Below are 25,430 nucleotides of genomic sequence, written 5' to 3' on the forward strand. Positions count from 1 at the left end.
GCCATGAAATCTAAAACAAACCACCAAAAACTGGATATCATGAATTTGGCCCCTCAATGATGCTGGAGGAAAATGTGACGATCATCAAAGTTATTCTGAAGGCCGATGGCAATCCAGAATATTTAAAGAGATACTGTATTTCAGTCTGGACCAAATGTTGAACAAAGTAATCAACTGTCATTGCCACAGCCTTTGCCCTGCTACAATACCATGGCTACAAAGGTTCCAGTGCAAATTATGGTGACGATTACAGTTGCAGTTAAAAGTTAAGAAAAATATCCAGCACTCACCTCCTCCTGATACAAGGGGAAGATTTCTTGTCCCATTTCCTCCACTGTTAAGATGTGGCAAAGAATTACTACAGCTGTGTATGAGATGGGATTTCTCGGATTTTATGATCCATCCCTAACAGCATATTAAGTTATTGAAGAGCAAAGTAATCCATGGAGGACAGTGAAGGAGGCCGTTGGTCCTCGGTGTGTCATTTTACCTACACATATTTGTTCATCATGGCAACATCAACTCTGGCGGAACACTAAAAGATAATCACTGTTGGCTTGTTAACCTTCCTGTTCCATCACGTCCAAATGGCTGGTCCCCGTTGGTCCCGCTGGCCGGCCCACTGACGGAATGGATCACTTTCTTGACCATGTTTTCCAGCCTATGAGTTGGGCCAAATGAAATGAGGGAAATAAAAATCTGCTCATGCATTTCATATTAAAATGAACAAACTCAGATAAAAGCACAATTAAAACAATAACGGTGAGGAAATATAGGTCAGTTTACTGTCCTTCTCTCAGAGGGAGCAGCTGTTGCAAAAGACTTTTTCTCAATTGTCTTCTTTGTTTGCATATAACTAGTTCACGTTAGCTGGCTTTCTGAAAAAGATTGGTCTGGAACCCTAAGAAGTGGCAAACAGTGTGTGGCCGATCTGTCAACATTTGTCTCAGAACTGAGTCTGTGACAGAGATATTTAAAAAGCCTCCATCTCCCCCGTTCCAATTTCACTGAAGGCTCATTTATGCAGCCTTTAAGTGCGAAAACATTTCAAACGATGTTACAGCCACTGCCATGCGTGGCATAGTTGTAGTGGATGACAGAAATCCACTAGAGGGCAGCGCAGAGTCAAGAGTTACTGACAACGACAAACTGACAGACGTTCACATAATGTGCATCTTAAGAGAGACGCAAAAGCGACAGCGTTGTAAACGTTTGTCCTGCCGATGCTTTGTAGTTTCTTTCTGTAACTTGCGGTGTCTCTCCTCAAAAAGTTCCGCCATTGTCCAAATGTCTTCCTCCTGTTTTTTAGTCGCCTCCATTGAGCTCCTGGCTACACTGCCCCCTGTGACTTCCGGTGGTACTGCTCCGTTATTCGAACAGAACGCAGAGTGCGGACAGGAGGCTCCGTCTGTCTGCGTATACGTTTCTAACGTTGGGAATAAATGGGCCTCAAGGAACAGTGCATCCTTTCTCACACCAACGAAGGCTGAATATTTTTATGAGTTATAAAAATGCGCCTTTGGTGAACGTGATGTTAACTCAAAGTTAGGTGTCCACTAATGTTAGTCTCTCACTGCTGTTTTAGCATATGACACTTACACTGACATACATTTCAGAAGTTCTATCGCACGATTAAAACAAGAATAAAGCCACTGTAGGCCGACCTCACAAGGACACCATTGAACCTGCCTACAGTCGGGTAACCTAATCTGATATATCACTGTAGGTAGAAGCACATGTGTAAACTATAAAATGTATAATGGCTATATGGCTATAAACTTTTTATCGCAGAAACTGGCTCAAGAGAATCTTGAGAAAAAGCCGGGGGTTCGATTTCCTTTAATTGCTGTTGGCACTGAGGGAGGCTCACTTTGACTTGTCGTCAGGGAGGTTTTCATGTCAACAAAGGCTGTTTTGCCAATGTCAAACTGAGAGAAATAAAAAATAATTGACAGAAAAGTTCAATGCTGTCGCGTTCCAGGAGGATTCTGCGACTATGACGTGCTGCCCAGTCGGCGTGGACATGTGCTTTTTTCACCCGTGGCTTCTGACAACTAGCGAGCTTATGGTGTCGGTCAACACAGAGCGATGCAACCTCTATCAAGCTGCAACCTCATTATATGATTTTCTAAAACGGAGCGATGTTTACGTGAAGCGGTGACGTGTGTTCTTTCCTCGTACCACTCTGCTCAGACGCTGACAACACTGTGTACGACAATGCTCCTTGTGTGCTCACACAGTTCATTGTACTACGCACTGGACAGTGTGTTCAACTCTCTCTGTCACCAGCCTCCCTCCATCTCTCTCCACTCGCTGTGACTTTCACGAGTCACTTTGGTCCTTTACTGCGTCTCTACTCATGTCAACTCCATTATCTGGGTTTCTATCTACTCCCACGGCCGAGGAAGATGAAACATTTATGAGCCCCGAGGCTCGCGCACAAACACACCAGCTGCCTCCGAGTCTTGTGCCTCGAAACTGTCCCCCATCCACATCTTCTGCCCCGTTCCTCCCACATTGTAAATTAATGAACCTCTGCCCTGCCGTTCCCGTCCCATCGGCGCTCGGGGAGCAACCACTCCGATACGTCAAAGTGACGCAATGTCAAGACGCTGGCAAGTGGCGTAACGTTTCATCTCCACTGACAGCCGTAAGAGCACAACTCCGCCTCGGAGGGATTCTGTGAGGCGCAGAGAATGTCCTTCACTCAGACAGTGCAATTCAATCAGACAATGGACCACAGCTCGTACACAGAGGGTAGTGGGAGCCGTGTGGTGCTCCTCTCAGAGGGAATTACATTGTTCCAGAGCTCAGATGGGCAGGACTGAGGCACGGGAGGATCGAGAAAGTGGAGTTTCTTCTCATCGAAGCCCATATTCCTGTTGTCCGTGGTTGGAAATGACACTGGGGAATTTACAGAGAAAGTTCGAGAGATGGGAAGAGTACAACTCAGCCCCGCTCCTCCCGTTCCTCTTACCGTCTTGCGGTTGAAGAGGCATTTCTCCTCTCAGAGGCTTTTTCCAGTGACCAGTTCATTTGTCAAGTACAGGGGAGACACAATCACAAGGATCGTGAGGCGGCCGCGGTTTCACCAATTAATGAATTCAGCTCTTGAACGCTCGCTCTGCCTGTGGCCTCCACTTCTGCGGTGTTCCCACGTCTGTGTGTCCTTCAAACACAGTTTGGATTTGTACAAGTGTCGTCCAATCACGAGGTGGCGGAGAGCTTTTCACCACCCCTGAAGAAATGAAAAAAAATTAAAAATCTGAGTAACAACCAGCGGTCACTAACTTGTGAAATCAGCTCCTGTTTTCCTGTAATAAAAACGTCACATTATCGCACTTGGGAATTTGAATATGCTTTGTATTGTTACAGAACAACACGTTTGTTTACTGTTTTTAAATGATCAACTGGTCTAAATTACCGAGAGAAACAAACCCACTAGACAACATTCTTCGAATGCCCTTTGTGTAAATCACAGTGTGCAAAAAAGCCACATTGGGTTTGGTTTATGTCTGCCTGATCAACATATAAACAGAACAAATGCAAAACAGAGTATTTTTTGACTTTGAACATTTGAGCTTGAAAGCTGCCTAATCAGTTGTTTGGTTTAGAATGAGTTAACTTCTGTTTCAAGGGTAAAGACGATATTAAGAGCGAGCCGGATTCAAAATTGGAATAATTCAAAACAGCGTTCGCAGCAGTGAACGATTGGCACATTAACGATGACAAACAACAAGAAAATAATCACAACCCCACCGGCAGCCGCTGGCCTCCACACAGCATGTCCCATCGCGTACCACTGCGTCTGATTGGGTTCGAAATCTGCTGTATTGCTTGATGACACAAAAGGAGAGCGCACACAGAAACCACAGATACGATTTCACAGTTTCTGGTAATGGAACATTCCTTACAAACATGTTTGTCATCTAAAAGATAAAAAGAACCAAAAAAAAAACCTTGTGCCTGAAGACGAGTAGCAACATCTTTATTCCATCAGGGAGCGTCGGTGGTTACTCGAAACCTGAGAAGCACAATACCACAGGAATGAGATGGAGGCTGCGTGTTGTCACTGCTGTAGTCCGCGGTAATTTCCTTTGTGCTATAATGAGGTTTAAAACACTTAAGGTACTTTGATGCAGTCGCTCATCCATTTTTTTTTTTTACTGTCTACTATGATAAAACATGTTAACTTCATTCGAAGAGCACTTCTCAAAACACAATTACAAAAGACTTAAGTGGAGACTGATTAGAAAATTGGGATTGACCATTGCACAAAAACATGTGACATCAATGTCGATATTCTCCATGAAAAACATTCACTTCCAGTTGCATATCTCAGGCTTTGTTGGAACACGCCTTATCTGAAATATTTTTGTTATTAAATATGCACAAATAGGACATTTGATATGTTGCTCGCTGAAAAGTATTATTGAGATTGTGAGTTCAGCCAAATTTCCATTTAATCACAATCGAAATCTGTTACAGTATTTGAGTATATATTAGACTACGAACTATATTAGAGTATATTATAACTGTGCAACAATTTTTAAAAAGGGGGAATAAAGCAACTGTTGTGAGCCCGGGATTGTCTCTCTGCGTCACACTGATCTGCCAGGACATGAACAGCATTCATAAACCTGAATGAACAGAACTTAAAACTTAGTACACAATAAAAAAAAAAGCCCCCCGCACAGCTACATGACACGCTGTGATCTCAAGCACCCGGCGTTCCCACCGACACTTTACGCGTCCCCACGTTCGGCCTCTGAGCCTCTATGGAACGCGGATGAGAGCCTCTTCCCTGCTACAAACAAGTGTTCCCAAAAGACTCGGGGTATAGAACACTGACACCTTGAATGGCTCTTTCGAACCCTGCCGTGACCCCCGTGTTCACTTGTAGGCTTGCTTGTGAATAAAGAGAGGGGGGGGTATGGGTTGTTCAGAGGGTACCCCACAACTTAATTAAACTACTGAGCACGTCCAGTAGTGAAGAGGTTAAGGAGGGCCAAGAATATGCTGCAGGGCTCACAGCTGACAGAGGGACATGCATGTTTGTTTTGTTTCTGATTATTCATTTTGTGCTATTTTTTATCCATGCATTCGTGTTTTTCATGAAAAAGTCTGATGGATGCCCGTTTCTGTTCTAGCATTGACCAAAGATCTTCTATCATCGCGACTTGACCTTGAACCCATCAACAACTTCCTTCCGGCCGAAGGGGCCACAGCCATACGGTGTCTTCTCTCGTTTCAGTGCTCACCATTTCGGTTCGTTCCGTTTGTTGGTGTGTGGCCGCTGTAAAAATGTGTCATCGACACCACACTGGTCGCGAAATGCACTCGACAAATGGTTCACGACTGACCTGTGAGCGCGTCTCCAAGTGCGCCTGGTCTGCCGGGAGCTGTCTGCCGTGCGTAAAGGAGGGGCCGGGCACTCGAGGTGCGCGCGCTCTCCCTCTGCTCCCACTGCTGTGAAGGCGTGGTGTCTCTCTCCCCCTCTCTTTCTCTCTCTCTCCCTCTCCCTCTCTCTCTCTCACACACTCTCACACTTCTGTTGGGCAGCTGTTGGAAGAGAAGTGAAGGCGCGCAGTCGTCGAGTCACCTCATCAGTCCGTGGAGCGGACGCGCAGCTGCTCGGCCGAAGATCCTTTTTTCCCCCAGTTTTTACGCACCGGGGAAACTACCTGAAAACGCCAACATTGCTATATCTAGAGAGAAGGGGGGGTCCTGCATTTTCACCCTCGACTATAATCTCTTGGCATTTTCAGTTGAAAGCAGAATTCTCAACTCTTTAGCAGAATGAAGGAATTAACCCGTGTCCACCACATGGCTCTTGCTGCGCTGCTCGTCGCCATCGTCTCAGCGACTAAGTTCAATGTGCCGCGGCTGAGACTGTCATACAAAGGTAATTAAGTCATCAATTATCTATGAATCTCATCTTACATTAATTGGTGATCTTGACCACCTCTGCTTCTCTTTCCAACTTCAACCCCAGGTCTACAAAGCATCAATCTCATTTGTTCTCTCTTTTTTTGTTGTGCAATTCTTTTCTTTTCTTTACTAAAACGACTCCCGTTGTCTTCGTGGTGGTCCGGGCTGGAAGCGTTTAATCGGGCTCGATGTTTTTGGCTACTGTTTGTGGGGTTTGTGTTTTATATAAGATCATTTGCCTGGTCGAAGCAGGCGGGGTATTATACCCAGCCAGGGGAGGTTTTGGCGCAGCTTCATCCCTCTGCGGTGGGATACGTTATAAAAGTTTATAGGAGGGACGACCGCAACGGAATAACGAGGAAGGATGTTGCATAATTTTGGCCCATTTGTTGTCCAGCGTGGTCCACATGGTCAAACCTTGATAACCCTTCATCCTCTGAATGAAAAGGTTTCTGCTGTTAGTCTCCGGATGCATAGGATTCCACTGGTTTATCTCCCTTTGGGCTCGTGTACTCACAGGCCGGTGTGTAATCATATATTTCCAAAATTGCATCGTTTGACATAGAAGTTGCCTCCTTGGCCCGTTCACACACACCATGTCCCCTCTCCTCCTCTCTCATGTGAGCCGTGACTCACTCAGGTTTACTGATAAAGAGGCACTGAAGGACTCTGCAGTGTGTGTGTGTGTGTGTGTGTGTGTCTCTCTGTGTGTTTAAGTGCCGGTGACTGTGTTGTTGCCAGGCCGCCCTCATTGTTTCGCTTCACTCGAGCTCTGCAATCATCATCAGCGATAGATATCACGCAGGATTTCCTCCCGTTCAGCTCCGTGTTTTTCGGGAGAAAAGTCACCGTCTGTGCCTCTGAGCTCACTGGTCTTCCTGTTGCCTGGAGTTAGAGAGGGGGGGGGGGGGTAAGAAATTGATTTTGGAACACATTCAGGCTATAGATAGCAGGAAAGCAGGCACATAAAGTGTGGAAATCTATTTTTCTTTTAATGTAACGTCATATACATTTGCGCAGCGGGCAGCAGGGTCCATGTTGGTGCGGTGTCAGTTTATCCATCAGTCCAACATGTTGATCACGAAGCATCAGATCCCAGCATTTCGCTTTCGATCTTCTTGTTTCTAAGAGGAAACCCGTTGCAGCACAGTTGTTGATGAGAACTTTGACCTTTCTCGTAGCGTTACCATTGGGCCAGAATGTTCCACTTGTGCATAAGAAATATCGAAATATAATGAGAAAAAACTAAAAGTAATGTATCTTATTATAAACACATTGTGAGCTTTTCCACAGTATTATGATGGATACTACAAGGCCTCTCATGAGATTCGACTCTTCTCATTTGATTCACCCCGTGGCCTTTCGTCTTGCACCACTCACAGGGCAAATGTCAGGGGCTGAGTGGCAGTTCCAGTTAACATCACTGCCCGGTGAAGTAGAGTTTGACGAAAAGTGACAAACGTTGTATTTTATCCTCCATTTCAACTTGATTTCATGTTATAGTATCATCACTACGTAATATCTCGAGATTCGTTGACCATCACTTCACATTGCTCTGTAGAATTCACTGGATTTTGTTTACTGAAGTTCACTGGATGATACTTTTGGCGTCGAACATATAAGATTTAAGGAAATCCTACAGCACAATTAAGGAGTGCTGGTAGCGTGCAGGGAACTTTGGTTATAGAGCAAACAAGGCCATGCCTTGAGCAAACACAAGAGGTGGGGGGCTGAGAATCAGTGCCCAAGTTTGACTCACTAGATTTTACACACAGTTTCACTTTGGTAAAGCCATAAACAGAACCATATAAAACCACCTTTTTTCTCCATTGTTGGCATTAAAAAAACGAAAGCTCAACTCAAAATTTGCATGCGAGACGAGGAGTTTGGGAAGAAAGTATAAGATTCTCATTACAGCGATCAGCGGTTCCACACTTCCTGTCTACGTGACCCCAAATTTGATCCCGCAGATTGCCCCCTTTTACATAATTTACTCACTGACTGAAGTTCCTATTTCTCTCTTGTCCAATGGTAAATCTCTCTTCGCATCTCGTCTGTTCTTACTGTTCAGTCTAATTTCTCACTCCCCTGTCTCTGTTTTCCTTTTGTTTAGCCGTCTCTTCACTCCCTTTCTCATTAAAACCCAGGGAAGCCCGGAGGGTGTTTGTATTCCCAGGAGGATGTAGCGGTAATTTGGCGACGGGAAAAGCTGTCATTATCTCATTTCAATCAATTAGCGGGTAGAAGTTCACAAGCAGGAAGACGCCATTTTTTTACCACCCAGCTATCAAAGTACTTGTACTCCTCTCCTCTTGTTTAGTTCAGACATTGCAGGCAGCTCCGATTCAGTGACCTGCAGCTGAAAATACGTACAGGGTTAAACAGAAGTAAAATTTAAATAAAGAGTGATATTGAAAGTGAATCCTCTTTCTTTCTTTTTTTAAACACATTATTTCAACAGGACTTTACTGAATAGATTTCCAAGTCAAGTCGGTCCTAAATACATGTTAAAATCCTCTCTTTTAAATGATGCTCAAACACCGTTTACTGTACTTAACATCTCATTTGTTTATACTCTTCCCATTTAGCTTTGCCTTCATAGGACAGTGTAGTCATGCAGCAATTATAATTAGAGCACATCACATATTCATCAAATATAATCATGTAAAAAAAACAAATTTGAAACGCAAACTCTGAACAACAAAAAGAGAATGGTTGTGTGCGTGGGTGTGAGAGAAAGGTGATGGCGAAGCGTCGAGGTGGGTGATGTGCGTGGGTGTGTGTGTTTGGCTGGACTCCCAGACCTCTGCTGAGCACAACCTCCCATCATGCATCTCTCTCTGTGTCTTTCTCTCTGTGTCACTGCATGTCTTTCATTTGTCTTCCGACTCCCTTCAATCTGCCTGTGTCCTTCATTCAGTTAAATCTCCTTTGTGTGTTTGTGCGCACACACACACACACACACACACACACACGCACACACACACACACACACACACACACACACACGATGACTCGAGCCGCACACACTCCGTCTAATACAATATTCACTTTGTCTCACCAAAGGCAGGGGGGCACTTGAAGGCACAAACACTTGCATCGGCGTCCTGTTTTGATCAGATGCATTAGTTCTCAGAGTTGAGGCTTCTGTTTGTTTTTCACTTACAGCCTGTGAATTAATGAGTTTGTTTTCTCAGTCGGCGTTGCCCAGATGCACACACGCAGTCGGGTGTGAGTTGTTTCCGAGGCGGAGCGCGGGGTGATCCGTCACTGGGAGTCTGCCGGAGACTCTGGAGCTGCTGGAATGTAGGGCATCCCCTGTATCCTTTCATCTCTCGGCTCTTTTCCTTCATTTTTCCATTATTCTTCATCCTACTTTCCACTCTGCACCCATCACTCCCTCACTCGCTCCGTGTAATAGCTTGTTCCTCGCAATCTTCCTCTCGGCTGCTTTTCCTGAGTTCAGTTTAAGTGGTCCCAGGCCTCTGGACCAACCAGCAAGGGAAACTAACCCAGCAAGGGAAAAGAAAAATAGGAAACAAAAGGGGGAAACATGAAGGTTTAGTAACCAAGCCAACTGGCCTGTCAGACACAATTTTTTTGGTATTTTTTTTAACCATTTTCACGAAGCTTCAGCTCTAAGACACATTGGAAGGAAAAGAGGGTTTTAGAGGTTTTAGTGTTTTTTAATGGTTGACATGTGCTGATGGTTCATGGTTTGTGTACGTTCTTACCATTTAGTCTTGGGAATATTAAGAGGCTCAATGGTCAATATTTAAGTTTACAGTACATGAACAATAGTCTATATGGATTCATAAGAAAAGAAAAAAGTCTGAATCTTACTATCAATCCTGGTCCACGGTCTAACATGTAATTATTCATTGATTTCTACTTTAGCTATGAAGAAAATGTTTCTGACACACAACCTGAGGGTTGTAGAAGGAGTGTGTGTGTGTGTGTGTGTGTGTGTGTGTGTGTGCGTGAGAGAGTAAGAGAAATGCACAGTAAGTAAGTTGGCTATAGCTGTGTGCCGAGGCATTATTGTGGAGGTGTTTTTGATGTGTGTGTGTGTCTGTGTTTGAAGATATCTGTGGAGAATTGTGTTTGTGAGCGTGCAAAGAGAGAGCAATTGCACTTGATGTAGACATCTGTGTGTCTCAAGGTGTCACTTGTGTGTCGAGTCAACAGCATCGCTGGACTGTGACTGGCCACAGATGGCCTCCTGGCCAGATCAGAGACACCACACGGCTGTAGGAATTAGACACACGGGGAGAGAAATTTGACAGTAAATGTGCGGGAGATTGGGAGCTGCATGGAAAAAAGGAGAATGACACGGGGCCAGATCAAAGAGGACAGATGGAGAGGAGGCTCGGCTGGGAATAAAGGAGAGAAGGTGCCTCCGATGTTGAAGAAAAAATAAGAGTAGGGGAAAAAAGAAAAGAAGAAACAAACAAACGGATGTGGATTAGAAAGCCAGATAAGAATAAAATTGCGTGCGAAATCCAATACAAACACTGGAGATCTGCCCTTGATTGTTTCTGTTTGCAGGGATTGAAACACAACTGTCATGTAGATAGAAAATCCCCCCCAACCTGTGACTGTTCTCATTGTTCCTCCCGCTCGTGGATGAAATTAGATTAGTTATCAGGACAAGAGCAGGGGCCAGATTCCTTCATCGTGTCTCGGTGAGTTGAGGTTCATTTCTTGGCGCAGCAGATTTTAAATGAACCTGAAGCAGGATAAAAGTCCAGCAACATGAATTAGAAACAGGATTCCGTAAGACTGTTACATGACATTACACCACACCTATTTTAATACGACAAAATACATTTAACAAATAATGTTGTGTAGTGGCTCTACAAAATACGGGCTGGTAGCATTAGCAAAATGACATAGGACACTACAAACTAGGGCCATCGCTAATATCTGGAACCTAAATGACCATATAGGATGCTTGTCCCTACCTCAGTTAAAACTCACAGCAGTGTCATTCATGTCGTCATGGTGACAACGTGGTTAGGTATAGACAAGTTTTGGCTTAAAAAAAAAGATACTTCCTCAAGGTTAGAGGACCACGTTTGAAGGAGCCATCGGAATGAGACGGCTCAGTCGTGTAGCTGGAAACAGTCCCGAACAAATTCATTATTCATTCACTGTCTGAGTGAGTCACAGTTGAAAAAGAAAAAAGAAAAAACACGAAAGCACCCAGCTCTTTAACAAATTACTCAGGCTTTCAAATAAATTGAGATTATATTCATGAGGTGCTTTTAATGATTTACGCCCTGAGGTGGAAACAGTTTTGTAGTTGTACATAGAAGTCCCAGCTAACTTTTACTAAATTAAATACAGTATAAACATAGTTTGTTCAGAATGTATCATGTGAGGCTGGACTGACTCTGGATAAAAGTTTACTACCTACCTCAGGGATGAGGTAGGTAGTAAACATGCAAAACATGTCCAGATAAACAGTGCATAGATGAAAGGTTAGTGCACACCAGAACCTGTTCTGCACATACACTGTATGCCCCTAATGCTGGCATTAACAATTTGGGAGAATGGGACAGGGGGAAAAGAGGGGGTGTAATGAATGAAAGATCTGTGAAGGTGAACAAACGATGGGCTCATGAAAGAGTAAATGTGAAAGAAAGACAGGAAGAGAGTGAATGAGGAGACGACAAAAAAGTACGAGGCAAGATGCAAATACCGGAGTAGAGCAGACAAAAAGAGGTCGTGGTGGTGGAGAGAGATAAAAGGACGAAAATAAAGACGGACAGGGGATACGAAAATGAAAAGGAAAGGAAATGACAGTGTGGCTTTCATCGTGTGTGTGTGTGTGTGTGTGTGTGTGTGTGTGTGTGAGAGCCAAAGCCAACCCCAGTGTCCACAGCTTTGGCAGTTGTTTTAACATGAGCGTTACAAATCACAGCAGTAGACGCTCTCCAAGGGGGGGTTCAAGTCCTGGAAAACTATTTATCTAAACTTTCTACACTCTGCCACACCCGCCCAACTGACAAGACACACAGCAGCTCCGTTCCCCCGCCGCCCTCGAGGGGTCCGACCCACCCTCTTGCCCCTTGTGACGCTCTGATCTATTGTTTTACTCTGCGCTGGTCTGTTTTCTTTTCTACAGTACTCTTCTGTTCCTCTCATTTCCCTTTCTGCTTCAGCTCCAAATGCTTTTTTAAAACTCAGTGGTTGTAGGGTTTAGAATCTTTTTATTATTCTGATATTGCACATTTTTCTTTGTAGAAAGAAAAGGATTGTTGCATGTTCAAATTCTTACTATACTTTTGGAAAGCTAATACTGATAATTTATTATGCTCAGTATGTGCACAAATACAGGAACAAATACAGGCACTCCCTCGCATGAAGAGAACTCAGAGAAGCTTAACGTGTGATGCAGTCTAATCCTGAGTGGCTGCTGAAACTGTGCTCTTCATACCATTGAGTGCCTGCGTTTTTGCACATATTGTGCATATTAAATGCGCTTAAATGATCTTTTTTGTCTTTGGTTATTCTGACATGTTTCATCACAACGAAGACCACACTTGCTTCATCCGCGTGAGAGTTTCACATTAATCTGCAGTTTGTGAGGTTCGATCGTTTGTCCGTCTTCAAACAGTACTCGCAAAAAAAAAAATCTCCTTTGTGAAACTGCCATCTTAAAAAGAATAATTGGCTTGAGCATGTCCGCTCGAAGCTTTTAATAGTCAACCACAAGCTCAAGATAACACCTTGCGAAAACTCTGTGTTCACTTGGACTAATGTTGAACTTGGCCTCCTCCTCTTGTCCTGTATGTCACTGTCGGCCAAGTTCCTGCTGAACTGTGGTGTCGAAATGACAGATACCATGCCAGTGTTTTATACCGAGTATTACTGCTCCAGCTCAAGGAGGAAACGTCCATCCACCACTCTTTTTTCGGTGACAGAGATAAACATCCACTGCTCTGCTCTTGCGTTTTTTCACTGGAGACATTAAAGGATTACAGTAGGAGGCGCTTCGCACAATACAGCTGGAGATTCCTGCAGAGTGCAGCAAGAACACAAAAACAGCAGAAAGAATAAGAAAACACCACAGGAATGATTACACACACATACACAAACACACAAACCGTCGCACAGACAAAGGGGGCTCCTCTTGTCGTCTCGTGTCATTGCAGTGTCCTACCATTTGGCACTTTGGCACAGAAGCAATACAAAGTGATAGAAAAAAAAGGCCAGAGGTGCCGGGCGCCCTCTTGACTGCAGGATGGGAGACATTACATGTGGCACACACTGAGGTGCTGCGCCTGTCACCAAGACGAACGCAGCCTCTCTTTCAGCAATCAATTAGTTCCGCTGGAGCCGCTGACAAGAAGAGCTGAGCACAATGCCTCCACTGTGTACTGACGTGTCCATTAAACAGCAGCTGACAAACACACAAACATCACACTGAACTGACACCAGAGGAGAAGCCAGTGTGTCTGCATGTGTGCGTACATCTGTGTGTTTGTCAGATAGAGCGCTGCTGAATGTGCAGCTGCCTTCCCGGCCCTTTGTGTCGCATCCGTACTCAGATTTTCTGTAGAACAGAGTATCCACTGCATACGTTCAAGATTCTATTTGATTCATGATAGAATACTGAAATCGAAAGGTGAAAAAAAGTGTTGCGAGACCCTTTTCAATCTAGGAGCTTATCACCAGAATATTAGTTAGTTTGCAAAATAAAGGTTTAAAGGTGAATTTAACTAACGTGTTTTAATTAAGTTTTAGGAGAATTTGGATTTTTGCACTGGATTTATTAAGTTGTGGTAAACATCAACACTAAAACTGTAAATGTTAAATGCAATATATAAAACCCATGCCATTTTATAATCACAAACTCTATTTTTGCCAGCAGAGATTTGGCTGAACTGTGTGTGCTGTAGTACGCGACAGCCAGCAGAAAATTATGTAGAGATTTGGAGGCCTCGGATGAGGTGTCAAGGGAGTGAGGGATGAGAGTAAACGAGTGAAGTCTAGACAGAGTCAAAAGAGTCCTTCTGGAGAGAGAAGTATACTGTGGTGATTGATGAAATGAAAGGGAGTGAGGATGAGGAAAAAGCGGAGAGGAAGGATGAGAGATTTCTGAGGTGAAAGGATAAAGAGGGAGATCAAGAAAGGAAAGATGTGGGATGAGGAAAGGGACGGAGGAAAGCTGCATTAAGAGAAGTGAAGTTTGTCATGGATCAATTTGGATAAGAGAGATAAAGTGAGTCCTGTGTGTGTGTGTGTGTGTGGTAAGGGCAGTAATGTAAGTAATGGAGTGAGAGTGAATTAAAAATGGGATAGAAAAAAAGATGAAAGCAGACAAAAGAGAAAGACGGAGAGAAAAAGTGGCAATCAGGGAGGGAGTAAGAAAAGAAGAGAGAGAGAGATGATGAAATGAGGGAGGAAAGGGAGGGTGAGGGTTGATGAGGATCGAGGGTGATGAGGTAACACACTACGCCGTGTTTTGATTGGCCCAGCAGGGAAGATTGGGTAACAGGACGTCTTATAGCCATTCTGAGATGGCTGAGGGGAGAAGAAGTCTTGAATATATCAGAGAGTGTGTGTGTGTGTTGGTGTGTGAACACTCCCTTTGTGGCACCCATCTCTCTTCTCATGGTTTTATCACATGATCAGATGTGGGAGCTGTGAGGGTAAAATGTCATCTCCAGTGAGGAGCAGTAACAGGTTGGCAGGAAATCCCCTGGATTTACTCAGTCATGGGGTATCTGGTCCGTGGTATCTCTGCCAGGACGGATCACTGGGAGTTTAGTTCACTGGAGCTCTCAGCTGCAGCTCAACTGTGCCCCAAAAACTGTAAATAGACATCTGGCTGCTCTGTAACAATGACACTATTAACATAACACATTTGGTTTCAGTGACCCTATAGGTCTTCTGCCCCGACCTTCTGACACGACCTATACAGAAATGTTTCGCACTCCTATGGCAGCGAGAGTACCGCACTTTTGTTGTCACGGTTACAATTATAGACATGCATTTCGCTGTCTCTTTGTGAAATTAATATGCGGGCCTCTTCTGTTTGCATTAAATGCTTTGGTCAGATGATTTCTTTTACTCTAAGCGTTACTCTCGAGAGTTATTACATATCAAACTGTGGTGAATCCTTTTTTTTTTGCCAGTCCTTCCTCAAAATGTTTAGATATTTCACTGGACAAGTGTAAATGTTGACCTGCTCGTGGCGTCAGGGGAAAAGTCAAGGGATCCTCAAAGGATTCATACTGAACATCAATATCTTCATGGTTAAACCAACCAATACTTGTTGACATACTTCCGCCTGGTTCAAAATGGTGGAACAATTAAAATATTTGAAACCTGGAGTTGCAGCAGTGCTGGCATGAGCGAAAACAGAAATATATTTCAGTGTGTCATGCAAATACGCTTCCTTGCATATTATTTTGAATTTTCTGACCTTACAAACATACTCACAGTTCAACAAAGGATCAAAATTCATTGACAAATTGTCACATTAACCTAGTTTGTTTTGCTTGTGTGAAAAATGTCTATAGCCCTTAAAACACACCTCACACAGAGCTTTATAATGAGGGTATATTTGGAGGATGAGAGGGAAACTCGAGACCCGGGACAGGAGGAGGAGGAAGAGTTGTGAGAGGAGGAGCAGTGTGAAATGACTTTTTGCGCATGCGGCAGATTCCAGAAATACTTGGCACACTGCAACAATATACAGCCGAGATCTAATGATACCCTGGGAAGACTGTCTGTGGTGTAATGAGTGTAATGAGCCTTTATGTGTGTGTGTGTGTGTGTGTGTGTGTGTCAGACCTCATGAAAACAAGATGTCAAAGAGGAATATGAGGCGATGGAGACTGACAGTGAGTTTTGTCGGCTGAGATGGAAATAGATTTAATCAGGGTCTTATTGATTCTCATCCCTCTCTCTCTCTTCTTTTCTTACTCCCTCCCTGATTGCCACTTTTTCTCTCCGTCTTTCTCTTTTGTCTGCTTTAATCTTTTTTTCTATCCCATTTTTAATGTGTTTGTTACTGGTATGCATTTTATATCGCAGGGGGTCTAATAGGATACAGATGTGCCCCCCCTCCTCTGATACTATTGTATGTGCATGAGTTCATCATGACCTCTTTCACTGTCTGCAGCTCTCTCGGATAATATTTTACTTCCGATTCTCCTACCTGAGCCCCTATTTCACTCGTTTCCAGACCCGAGATCCTTATTTTTAAAAACATTGGTACATGTTTGTAATTTTCTGTAATTGCAGTCATGAAAATGACAGCTAGGGATTTTATATTGTGGCGGTTAAGTGATGGACCTAACATGAGTGCCTGAGGAAGGGACCTGGAGAGGATAAAGAAGTGTTCTCAGCCATGCACAGTGAAAAGCACAGTACATGCTGCAAACCCTCAAACAAATTTAGTTGGTTTTCTGTTTAGACGCCCTTTACTCTCTCCATAAAAGCAGGAGGACTGACATACATCAGTGACCAAGTGCCCAGTTTGAAATGAAAAACCAGGAGCTGTGTATGAATGGACACTTTAAAGAAACTTTCTTTTAAAAGAAAATGATAACCCCATTAGATTATACATCAAGTCAAGTCAAACTTTATTCTCAATTTAGCAATATGTGCCGGACATACAGAAGAATCGAAATTGCAATGTGAATAGTTAGTCAATTGTTTCAGCAGCAGCTCCTCTCATGACAGCTTTTGTTACACAAGTGCACAACAAAATCCCTTATTATCGCGTTTGAGTTGCCACACGTCTTTCTCACACAGAGCATCTTTGCAGACATAAATGAATACTTTGACATTTAAGAAAATACTAATTTGCTCAGAGTTGAATGAAAAAAACCACAATGCTACTCTCACCTGTTTGCTTGTGGCGTAGCCTAGCACAAAGACTGGAGGCAGACGGAAGCAGCTAGCCTGGATCTACTCAAAGGACAAAAAAAAAAGAAGAATGAAAAAAGAAAATGCTCAACAACTCTAGTAATTAACATATTTTATCTTCATTGGTTATTCCACACGGAAAATAAATATTAAAAACAACTGGTTGAGGCTGAGCGGGGAGCTATGGGCTGCCGGGCTGGTTGCAGTTGCAGGGGGCTGAGGGCTTTCCCAGCATGCATTATGCAAGAGGCATGGTACACCATGGAAACAGACAATTATTCACATCTACATGTAATTTGGAGTCACCAGATGCCCTAAATTACAAGTCTTTGGACTGTCAAAGGAAACAAGAACCCCATGCAGACAAAGAGAGATTATGCATTCTCCACCCAGAAAGGCCATTAAACATAATGGAAAAAGCACTTGCTGACATTTTATACCTGGGGCGGGGGGTGTGGGGGGGGGGGGGGATTTAAATGCATTCATGCCATAATGATGCCCTCATTTTCATCACACTCTTTAATCTTTAATCTGAAGTTTGATTAGATTCAATTGGTCCCTGGGTGAGGAAAGAACCGTGTGCGCTCCCAGATCTAACAAAAATATGCAAATAAGCAAACTGTTTTTCATCATCAGTAGTGTATCAGAGGTCCTCATGTCTGACTCTGAGATTTGACAGACACCAGGGCAGGCCTCAGCCTGACTAAGCGGAACATTGACAATGTAAACAAATCTCAGGATAAATTATTACATACATGTCTTTGTAGTGGCTGCGACTACGTGATGCGATAGCCGAGATTTGACACGTACAGTGAAACCAGATGCTCTCTCGCGTGTCGCTTCGGTTTGGCACGGCTGCTGTTTGTCAATGCGGAGTCGGTGGGCCGCCCTTGGGGGAATAAGACACATTGGAGACAGATGTAGAAGTTTCCCTCCGAATGCCGTCAGAGATTTTTGTAAATGAATAGGGACACGAGATGGATAAAATGAGAGACAAGGGACAAAGATCTGGAAGCAAAGGGGGGAGAGAGACAGGAAGACAGATGGACACACAGGAGGTGAAACACAAGACAGATTTGGAAGTCACTTCAAGAGGGGGAAAAAAAGAACACAAGGGAGGAAGTTAAAGATGGATGGACAGAAGAGAGAGAACATGGTGGAGTGTAGAGAGAGGTTAAATGGAGAGATGGAGGAGAGGTGGAGATGGATGGACGGCAGGAGGAAAATAGGTTGGTGAGAGGTGAGGCTGTGGTGTGGCTTCCACAGTGAAGTGATGAGCCGGCGGAGTGATAACAAGCTGCAGATGGAAGCTGTTAGCTCGTCTTTCCCCTCTGTTAATGTGTGCGTGTGTGTGTGTTGTATTTATGTGCTTATATTTTGAGTTTTTGGATTTGCATATACTTGAGTTATTTAATTGATCCAAATAAAGGTAGAAGTGTTCTTAATTAATTTGTTAATTTCTCAATGTGTGGATTAAAGTAAAGGTAACTAGATACTAGAACTCTGAAACTATCGTGCATTTACAAAAAGTGTTTTGAAAAGGTTACCTTGTCAATAGTTGATAGTTGTCTCAGATCAGGGAAGATTTATGAGTCGTTCTGTGGGGACCGACCAAAACATATTTGGTCATAATTTGGAGAATTTGTGTGGAGTAGGTTTACCTTTTTATGCACCTGCCATTATGGGAAATGGGAAAATATGTATTGACCAGTGCATGAAAATGCTCATGGCAAAATCAGATAAAGCAAAACATGTATTCTAACTTTAAAGATTCCTTTAAAAATGTTGAACGCATCATTAAGGGGGAAAAATGACTGTGGATGAAGCAGGATTGTGGTTTAATGGTTTGATTCTTAACTGCTATTCCACCAGATCCCCCAAAGTCCTAAAAGATTTGATAGGAATTTGCCTTTTCTCTGCTCATTTTCTCAAATGTCATCCTGAAGCTTCTGATAAATGTGGCAAATATTCCCTGCTTTAGTTTGCTGGGTCAGATAGTGCAGCTTCATTTTTGATAAATACACATAGTTTACAAAAATGTGAAAGCCATACGCTGGTAACCTGACAGTATCCTTCTTCTGCAATCTTCCCTGTCAAAACAAAGAGGTGTGCTGTGAACACTAAATCCGGACCTGCTATCTGTTAAAGGCCTCAGCACACACACACACACACACATGCATACATGCAAAACCATGTGCTCTTCTCATCACACATACACACACCGTCCTGTCAGTCTTCATCACTCTCCCTCTGACCGCAGGTCAACACGGGGCTCAGAGCTGTGTGGAAACAGTTGAACCGGTGGAGACAGAGAGTCATCAGCTGAAGACGTGTAGAGCTGCCTGCGTGTTCCGCTGATAAACTGTCATGCAAACACTGATCAGACCTTCCTGCTGAAATCACTGGCCTCTGCACGCGTTAATGTTTCATCTGTACTAGAGTAGATGGTTAAAGGGGCAGTATGTGATTCTAAAGCAATAAACATTTTGAAAAAATGGGTGAGTATTTCCTCACCGTCCGTTAGCTGTCCGGGTTTTCGGCGAGCCCAGTTTTGTAAACATCACTCGTCGACACCTTAAGAGCCGTGCTGGCGGGTGGTGCTGCAACGCTCCGGGTTTGCATCCCGGCCAGAGTTTTCTCCAGAATCGCTGACTGCCCCTTTAAGTTACTTAAACTATGTATAGTTTGTAATGTGACTTTATCTGCTTTTCAAACAAAAAGTTGATGAAACAAAACAAGGCCACAAAGGTGTCTTGTATATATTGAAACTATACTGAGAAAATAACATATTTCATAAACAAATGCAAATCATTGAAAGGCAAATACTTCTATCATCTAATTTTAAGCTGTTCTAAAGCTAAAAGCTATTCGTCTCCCAGTTTGCCAGACCCTCTGTCGGTCTTGTGGCATTCTCTGCCAATCTATTTCTACTCATTATTTTTTTTACCCTAACCAGGTGGGAAAAGCCCACCTGAGACTCATCTAGAGTGAGAATGTGTACATATATATATATGTATTACTTATACACATTTATTTTGTTGTTGGACAAATTGAGCACTTTGAAGACATATTATAAAATACATTTTTCAGTAAGTGTGTGAGCTTATGAGTTGTGAAAGGGAGATTTCTAATAAAAACAGATCAGACACATGGATCTGTGTGTGTGTGTGTTTGTGTGTTTGCAAGGCCCCAATGATGGACAAGGTGTCACTAGTACAGGGCCCCTGTACTTCTCACAGTCAATACTCTTGCTGAGTGGCAAGTGACTGAGGCTATTTTCTTACCGTTTGAGTGTGTGTGTGTGTGTGTGTGTTTTGGACCAAGTGAAAAAGAGAGAGAAGATTAGTAAGCGTGACAGACGAGTGATGAGAGATAGACGGAAAGCCCATTCAGACGAAAAACCCCTACACGGATAGTGTGGCATACCAATGACATCTTCACATCTTCTCACACATATTTTTCTTACCGGATCTCATTACCAAGACACAGAAAGTGTCAGAGAGAGAGAGTGAGGGAGAGAGAGACAGAGGTAAGGTGATAAAGGAGAAGAGACGGGACAAAAAGAGAAAGTAGGAGAGGCAGAAATAAGAGGTGTTTGCATGAGAAGGTGGAAGATCTGGAAGCTGTGGGAGAGTGAGCGATTTGTATTTGTGTGTGTGTGTGCGTGCGTGCGTGTGTAAAGGAGAGGGAGGACGCCCCACTTCTAGCTGAACTTGATTTCAACCCGGTCCGTACCACTCCTGTGGAGTGGTTGCATCAACCTTTTGGCTGTGAAGCCGCTGCCAGATCAGAGAGGGGAGCCAGGTGCACCCTGGTGTGTACAGGCGGACCGCTGCTCTCTCACCGATCTGTGTTCACTTTTATGGGAGTGTGTATCAAGTGTGCGTGAGCACTCGTACAGTTTCAGCATGTTAACCATGACTGTGAATTCAGATAGTTACCTTATAGTTTGTCTTTGAGCCGTATGGATTATTGACAGATTTAGCTGCTTTCTTTCTCAGATGAAAAGAACATTCCCCGATAATGTTCCCTGTTCTAAGACTCAGAGGTTGACTCGGGGATGAAGAGCATGTTAGTGAAGAAGAAGAAGTATAGAAACTCACTGTTGCTCATTGAACAGTGGCCTGCCAAACAGGGAGATTAACCAGTTTATGTGCAGAAGTAATGACGTCTCAATCATGAAGACACAGGAAACCTGGGGTGCCCGTGTGTACATGCTCACTGAGCCCACATACACAATAGCACATGAATTGCAGCTACTGTGTTTGGTCACACGAGAACCGCCTGCTGTGAGCGCAGGGATACAAGCTGAACATTGAAAAAAGAGCATTTGATTAAAATATTATGACGGGTGTAGTTAGTTCAACTCGCCTGCTTTTCACCATCATGGGGAAAAATAAATTGTTCTCACAAAACACTCAAAACAGCTGGAAGCTTTGATCATGAGCCTCTGAGAACACACTGCAGATCAGGGTAATACTCTATTAATGATGAAGATTTTATATATACTATTAGGTTCCTTTTTTCCTTTCCTCTTCATTTTCAAGTTTTACATTTTTAGTCTCGTCGGCTCATTTTCCTTCCGGACATGCACTGAATTTCGGACTATTTCCTGGACTTTCCCCGTAGGTGCTGTGTCCGAGAACGCCAATGTTGCTCCGAACGTTTTCCGGGTTCTTGAGAATGACTGAGTGAGCCCATGTGACAATACAGAAGGAAAACCTCCAGAAAATTCATAGTGTGGGAGTGAGCGTATTGAGGACTGTAAATAAAAACACTGCTCGCGGCAGCTTTCTCCTGCTGCCAGACGCCACAGCATGGTCTGGAATTTTTTCTGCTGTTGTGAATGTGTCCGATTGTCCAATCTCCTGATGCATTCGTCCCCTGTGAACGGGAAATTCCAGAAAGTGTCCAGACGACATATTTTGGAGTTCATGTCTGAGAACAGCTTTGTCTCCTTGCCGCATCATTATTTCCCAGACTTTCTTCTCCACCTCATTCACTACATCTGTCTTTCTATTTCTCTTTTTCATTTGTCTTTTTTGGGTGGGAACACCATTGCTTAACCCAATTCTCCCCTCTCTCCGCAGACCTGCTGTCCACCAACAGGTCATCTGTCTTCAGCGGTCACCATGGCCAACTCACGCTCACTGCCGTCTTCCTGGATGAGTACCGTGACCGCCTCTTCCTGGGCGGGAAAGACGTTCTGTACTCGCTCATGCTGGGACCGGCCAGCAGCGAGTCTAAAGAGGTGAGGGTTTTGAACACTGTAAATAATATTACAATCAAATTGCAGTTACTTGGGTACCTTTTAAGTTATTCTGCTCTGCTTTAAAGATGCAACAGAAAGCTTGGATTGCCAGGTTACTTGTTGTGCTAACACAATGGGTGACGCAGTTTCGTTTTGCAATAAATCGAGTTGTTATTTTTCCAAGAAATCCGCTCCTCGGTGGACAAGAGAATAACTTGGTGAAAGCAAAGCTTATAGGGGACGTTTTGGTGGTTTCAGTCTGTGATAAGATGATATCAATATCAATATCTCAAAGAGATAGGCAGAGGGTTTTGTGTCTTTCCAGTGTTCGCCCTTTGCAGAACATCTGTTGAAGCACTCTTTGTCATAAATCAACCTTAAATGTGGCGACTCCAACCTGAACAACCATTTTATTTGATATTACTGCTATTGCATCATTAGTGAAACCGTTTCAGAAAACAGTGACGGAAATATTAAATGAAAAAAAGAAAAGGCTCAGTTTTTAGGGATAAAGCCCAGAATAAATTGACTACACATCTGCTATTTTGAGGAAGATACTATAACTATAATACTATAACCTTATTGCGTTACGTTGTCTTGTTATTATTTCTGTTTGCACCTCTGATTCTTGATCTTTAAACAGCCGCCTTCAGACATGAACGTCATCAAATTTTGTCTTCCTTCTTTCCTTTGCCAAACATTTGTACAATCCCGTGCGCTTGCTAGTGCGGGAACACCTGTATAAGTACAGCTAGTCCTAAATCACAACTTGTGTTTTCGATGCACTTCACCTTTAATCTGTGTATGAATGTGTCATTAAAGCTTGTGTCAAACAGTGTTTATGCTGCGGCAGTTACAGTTTCTTTAGCTAACCAGAGAGACATGAGAGATTAATTACCATCAAGTTTCATGTTCACTAAACACAGAGAATCAGACTAACTGAGGAGAAGAAAAGGAAGGAATGCCATCATGCTATAGTGTTTCATTTATCCTAGATATTGGATCAATTATTTTAAATACAGTATTATTTTAGAAGAACCACATGATTGATGCCACTGTGATGCGGTGATTAGGCACCTTGGTTTAAATCAAAAAGACCAAATACAGTATGTTAACAATTATGGAAAAATATGCCTCCCATATTTCATATTCAATATAATTGATTTAGTACCACAGTAGACATAGAAATGAGTTTTGCTGTGATTTGTGGAGTAAGTGAGTTATTATACCTTTGAGTTATATCTCCAGAGATGTTTCAGAGGTTTTTTTTCTTTTCTTCAAAGTTTCAACACAAGGGGAATGAGTAGATTTAAATTAGATCAGGATTTCATGTCATCTGCACGGCTGTCAGTAGAGGAATAGTTTGGAGGGGAATATGCAGCATATATTTATTATATGCCCATTTATTTATTCAGTAGTAGGGCAACCAGTGCATTTTGTTTTCCCTTAAAATAGGTTTCTAGTATACGCACAGAACAAAAACATGCCTCTCTAAATAAGGAAAATCCCCAGTGTGCGTCAACCATTTAGCGAAGAGCAGTGTGTGTGTGTGTGTGCGTGTGCGTGTATCTATCTATGTTCCTGTGAATGGACACAGTGCATGGGTGAATGTGGAATTTAAGAGCCAGATGCCGCCCACCTTGTCTGCCCTTTAATCCCTCTTCATCCCTCGCTCAGCCTCCTCTCCCTCTTCTCTTGGCTGATGATCACACATGAAGCTTGCTGATACTCAAGTCTGCTGTGAGCTGTGTGACGTTCAATGCCTCTGCTTTTATCATCGCCAGCTATTGTATCTATCGGTGATGCCAGTTAAATGAAAACAAGACGACACACGTGCCAAACGCACCATAAGCCATCGCTGACAGGAGGAAAAAGGAAAATTGAACACTTCTTGACATAAGGGATTTTCTGTCAATGTTGCTATGACAACCAGCCAGATTGTTGAAAAGTTGTGAGCACCACAGCTGATCCCTGTATTATTTCATAAAATCAACTCCACATGATCATTCTGTTAGGGTTTTAGGAGGTTTTGAAACAAATCAACACATGAACTTATGTATATTTTTTAAATTTGGACAGAGCTAGGCTGGCTTTTCCCCCCTTCGTAGAATCTTTATGCTAGCTACAGAACTGAAGCAGAGAATGATCTTCTCAACTTTTGGAAAGAAATTGTATGTCCAAAATCTTTAACTAGTCCTTTTTATGTGTGAGTTTGGGTTGAAAGTCATCTTCCTACCTTCCTTCCTTCTTTCCTTCCTTCCTCCCTCATTTTAAGCAACACACACTTCTCTCATCCCAAAATGGAAAATAAAAAAAGGAATTGGCATTTATTAATTTGATTGTCATAACGGAGATAAGACAGCAAATCCTTGCCAAGCAAATAATGATTTTCTTTTTCATTCATTAACTATTTTTGTGCATCTGATGGAATTATTTACACCAAGTTGTGAACCACTGATAAATCTATTATGATAGCTAAGTAGTTTTCTAGCTAAAACTCTGCCCACCACCACATTTTACAATATCTCTTTAGCTTAGAAAAAACTTGTTCGCCATCCTTTCTTTCCACTATAGATCTGACCAGCAGTGCAGTAAAATGAGAAAATAGAGTTTGATCTCATTCTAAACATGAGGCTTTAGTTGAAAACAAGTCACATGGCATCATACCAGTGCATCCAGCATGTTTCTGCCCAGGGCCTGAACTGGATCCAGTACCTACTGAATCACATCTGGGAAGAGGAACAATTCCCTTAATGATATAATCACTCAGAAAAACACAAAAACTGAAAAGCAATTAATCCCTTATAAATATTTCAACTGATGGAATAAACAGTTGACTTTTCCTTGCTAAAACATACGTTTTTCCTATTTGAAAGTTTGATCGTGTTTACTTTTTATTTTTGGAAATCTGCTTGGCATGTGTCAAATACTTTGCCATATCTTTCACAATTTTCAAACAACTGGTTTATTTTTCTCAGTGTTTGGTTTCATAAAGTTTGCGAATGATTTTGGCGACGGCCTCTGGCCAAACGTACCTAGTGTGGCATCATTTTGAGTTATCCTCTTGGCTTAAAATAAAACAGTGTAAAAAGTGACATGTTGATAAAAGCAGAGGTTGTGTTGACATTTAAACCTTCTCTTCAAGGATTGATGCAGAGGAAACATACTCACAATGTTTCAATCAATTATTTACTGTAAACTGGGCATTTCTTGCCTTGCTGCACCCTCATCCAGTCAAAAATAAACTCATCACTTTTCGTAATTTCATCTTTCTCCCACTGCATTACGAGCTGGATGGTTTTGTGTATAAACTGCATCTGCTTACATCAGCTTTGAGCAGCATGATGTTACCACAGTATAT

The 25,430-nt window shown here is 42.8% G+C and overlaps 1 protein-coding gene and 2 long non-coding RNA genes across 6 annotated transcripts in view; 1 reads left to right on the top strand and 2 right to left on the bottom strand.

The window, feature by feature from the left end:
* Positions 1-51: 51 nt before the first annotated feature.
* On the bottom strand, positions 52-5,561 carry LOC118316404. 2 transcript variants are annotated; one of them, XR_004795190.2, is made up of 5 exons: positions 5,364-5,561; positions 3,960-4,024; positions 3,760-3,836; positions 2,978-3,238; positions 52-661 (listed from the first exon to the last, which is right to left on the bottom strand). It is a non-coding gene; the product is annotated as an uncharacterized LOC118316404 (long non-coding RNA). The 2 variants fall into 2 exon arrangements; XR_004795191.2 differs by having other exon boundaries at positions 3,755-3,836.
* A 211-nt stretch (positions 5,562-5,772) lies between these two features.
* sema3bl (sema domain, immunoglobulin domain (Ig), short basic domain, secreted, (semaphorin) 3bl) overlaps positions 5,773-25,430 on the top strand; it is a 59,274-nt gene continuing 39,616 nt past the window's right edge. For both annotated transcript variants that reach the window (XM_035644192.2, XM_035644193.2), the window contains exons 1-2: positions 5,773-5,905; positions 21,909-22,069. In XM_035644192.2, the coding sequence (XP_035500085.1) occupies positions 5,800-5,905; positions 21,909-22,069 (267 nt within the window). In that variant the 5' untranslated portion in view covers positions 5,773-5,799. The remainder of the gene's footprint in view (positions 5,906-21,908; positions 22,070-25,430) is intronic.
* The window catches only part of LOC124849886, a 32,104-nt gene continuing 22,898 nt past the window's right edge, over positions 16,225-25,430 (bottom strand). Inside the window, exons 3-4 of one of the 2 annotated variants that reach the window (XR_007030478.1) lie at positions 17,574-17,707; positions 16,225-16,860 (exon numbers count right to left, since the gene is read on the bottom strand). This is a non-coding gene — a long non-coding RNA (uncharacterized LOC124849886). The remainder of the gene's footprint in view (positions 16,861-17,573; positions 17,708-25,430) is intronic. The other variant, XR_007030479.1, reaches the window with a different exon arrangement.

The sequence above is a fragment of the Scophthalmus maximus genome, chromosome 3 (genome assembly GCF_022379125.1).
Source record: "Scophthalmus maximus strain ysfricsl-2021 chromosome 3, ASM2237912v1, whole genome shotgun sequence".
NCBI classification, from domain to species: Eukaryota; Metazoa; Chordata; class Actinopteri; order Pleuronectiformes; family Scophthalmidae; genus Scophthalmus; species Scophthalmus maximus.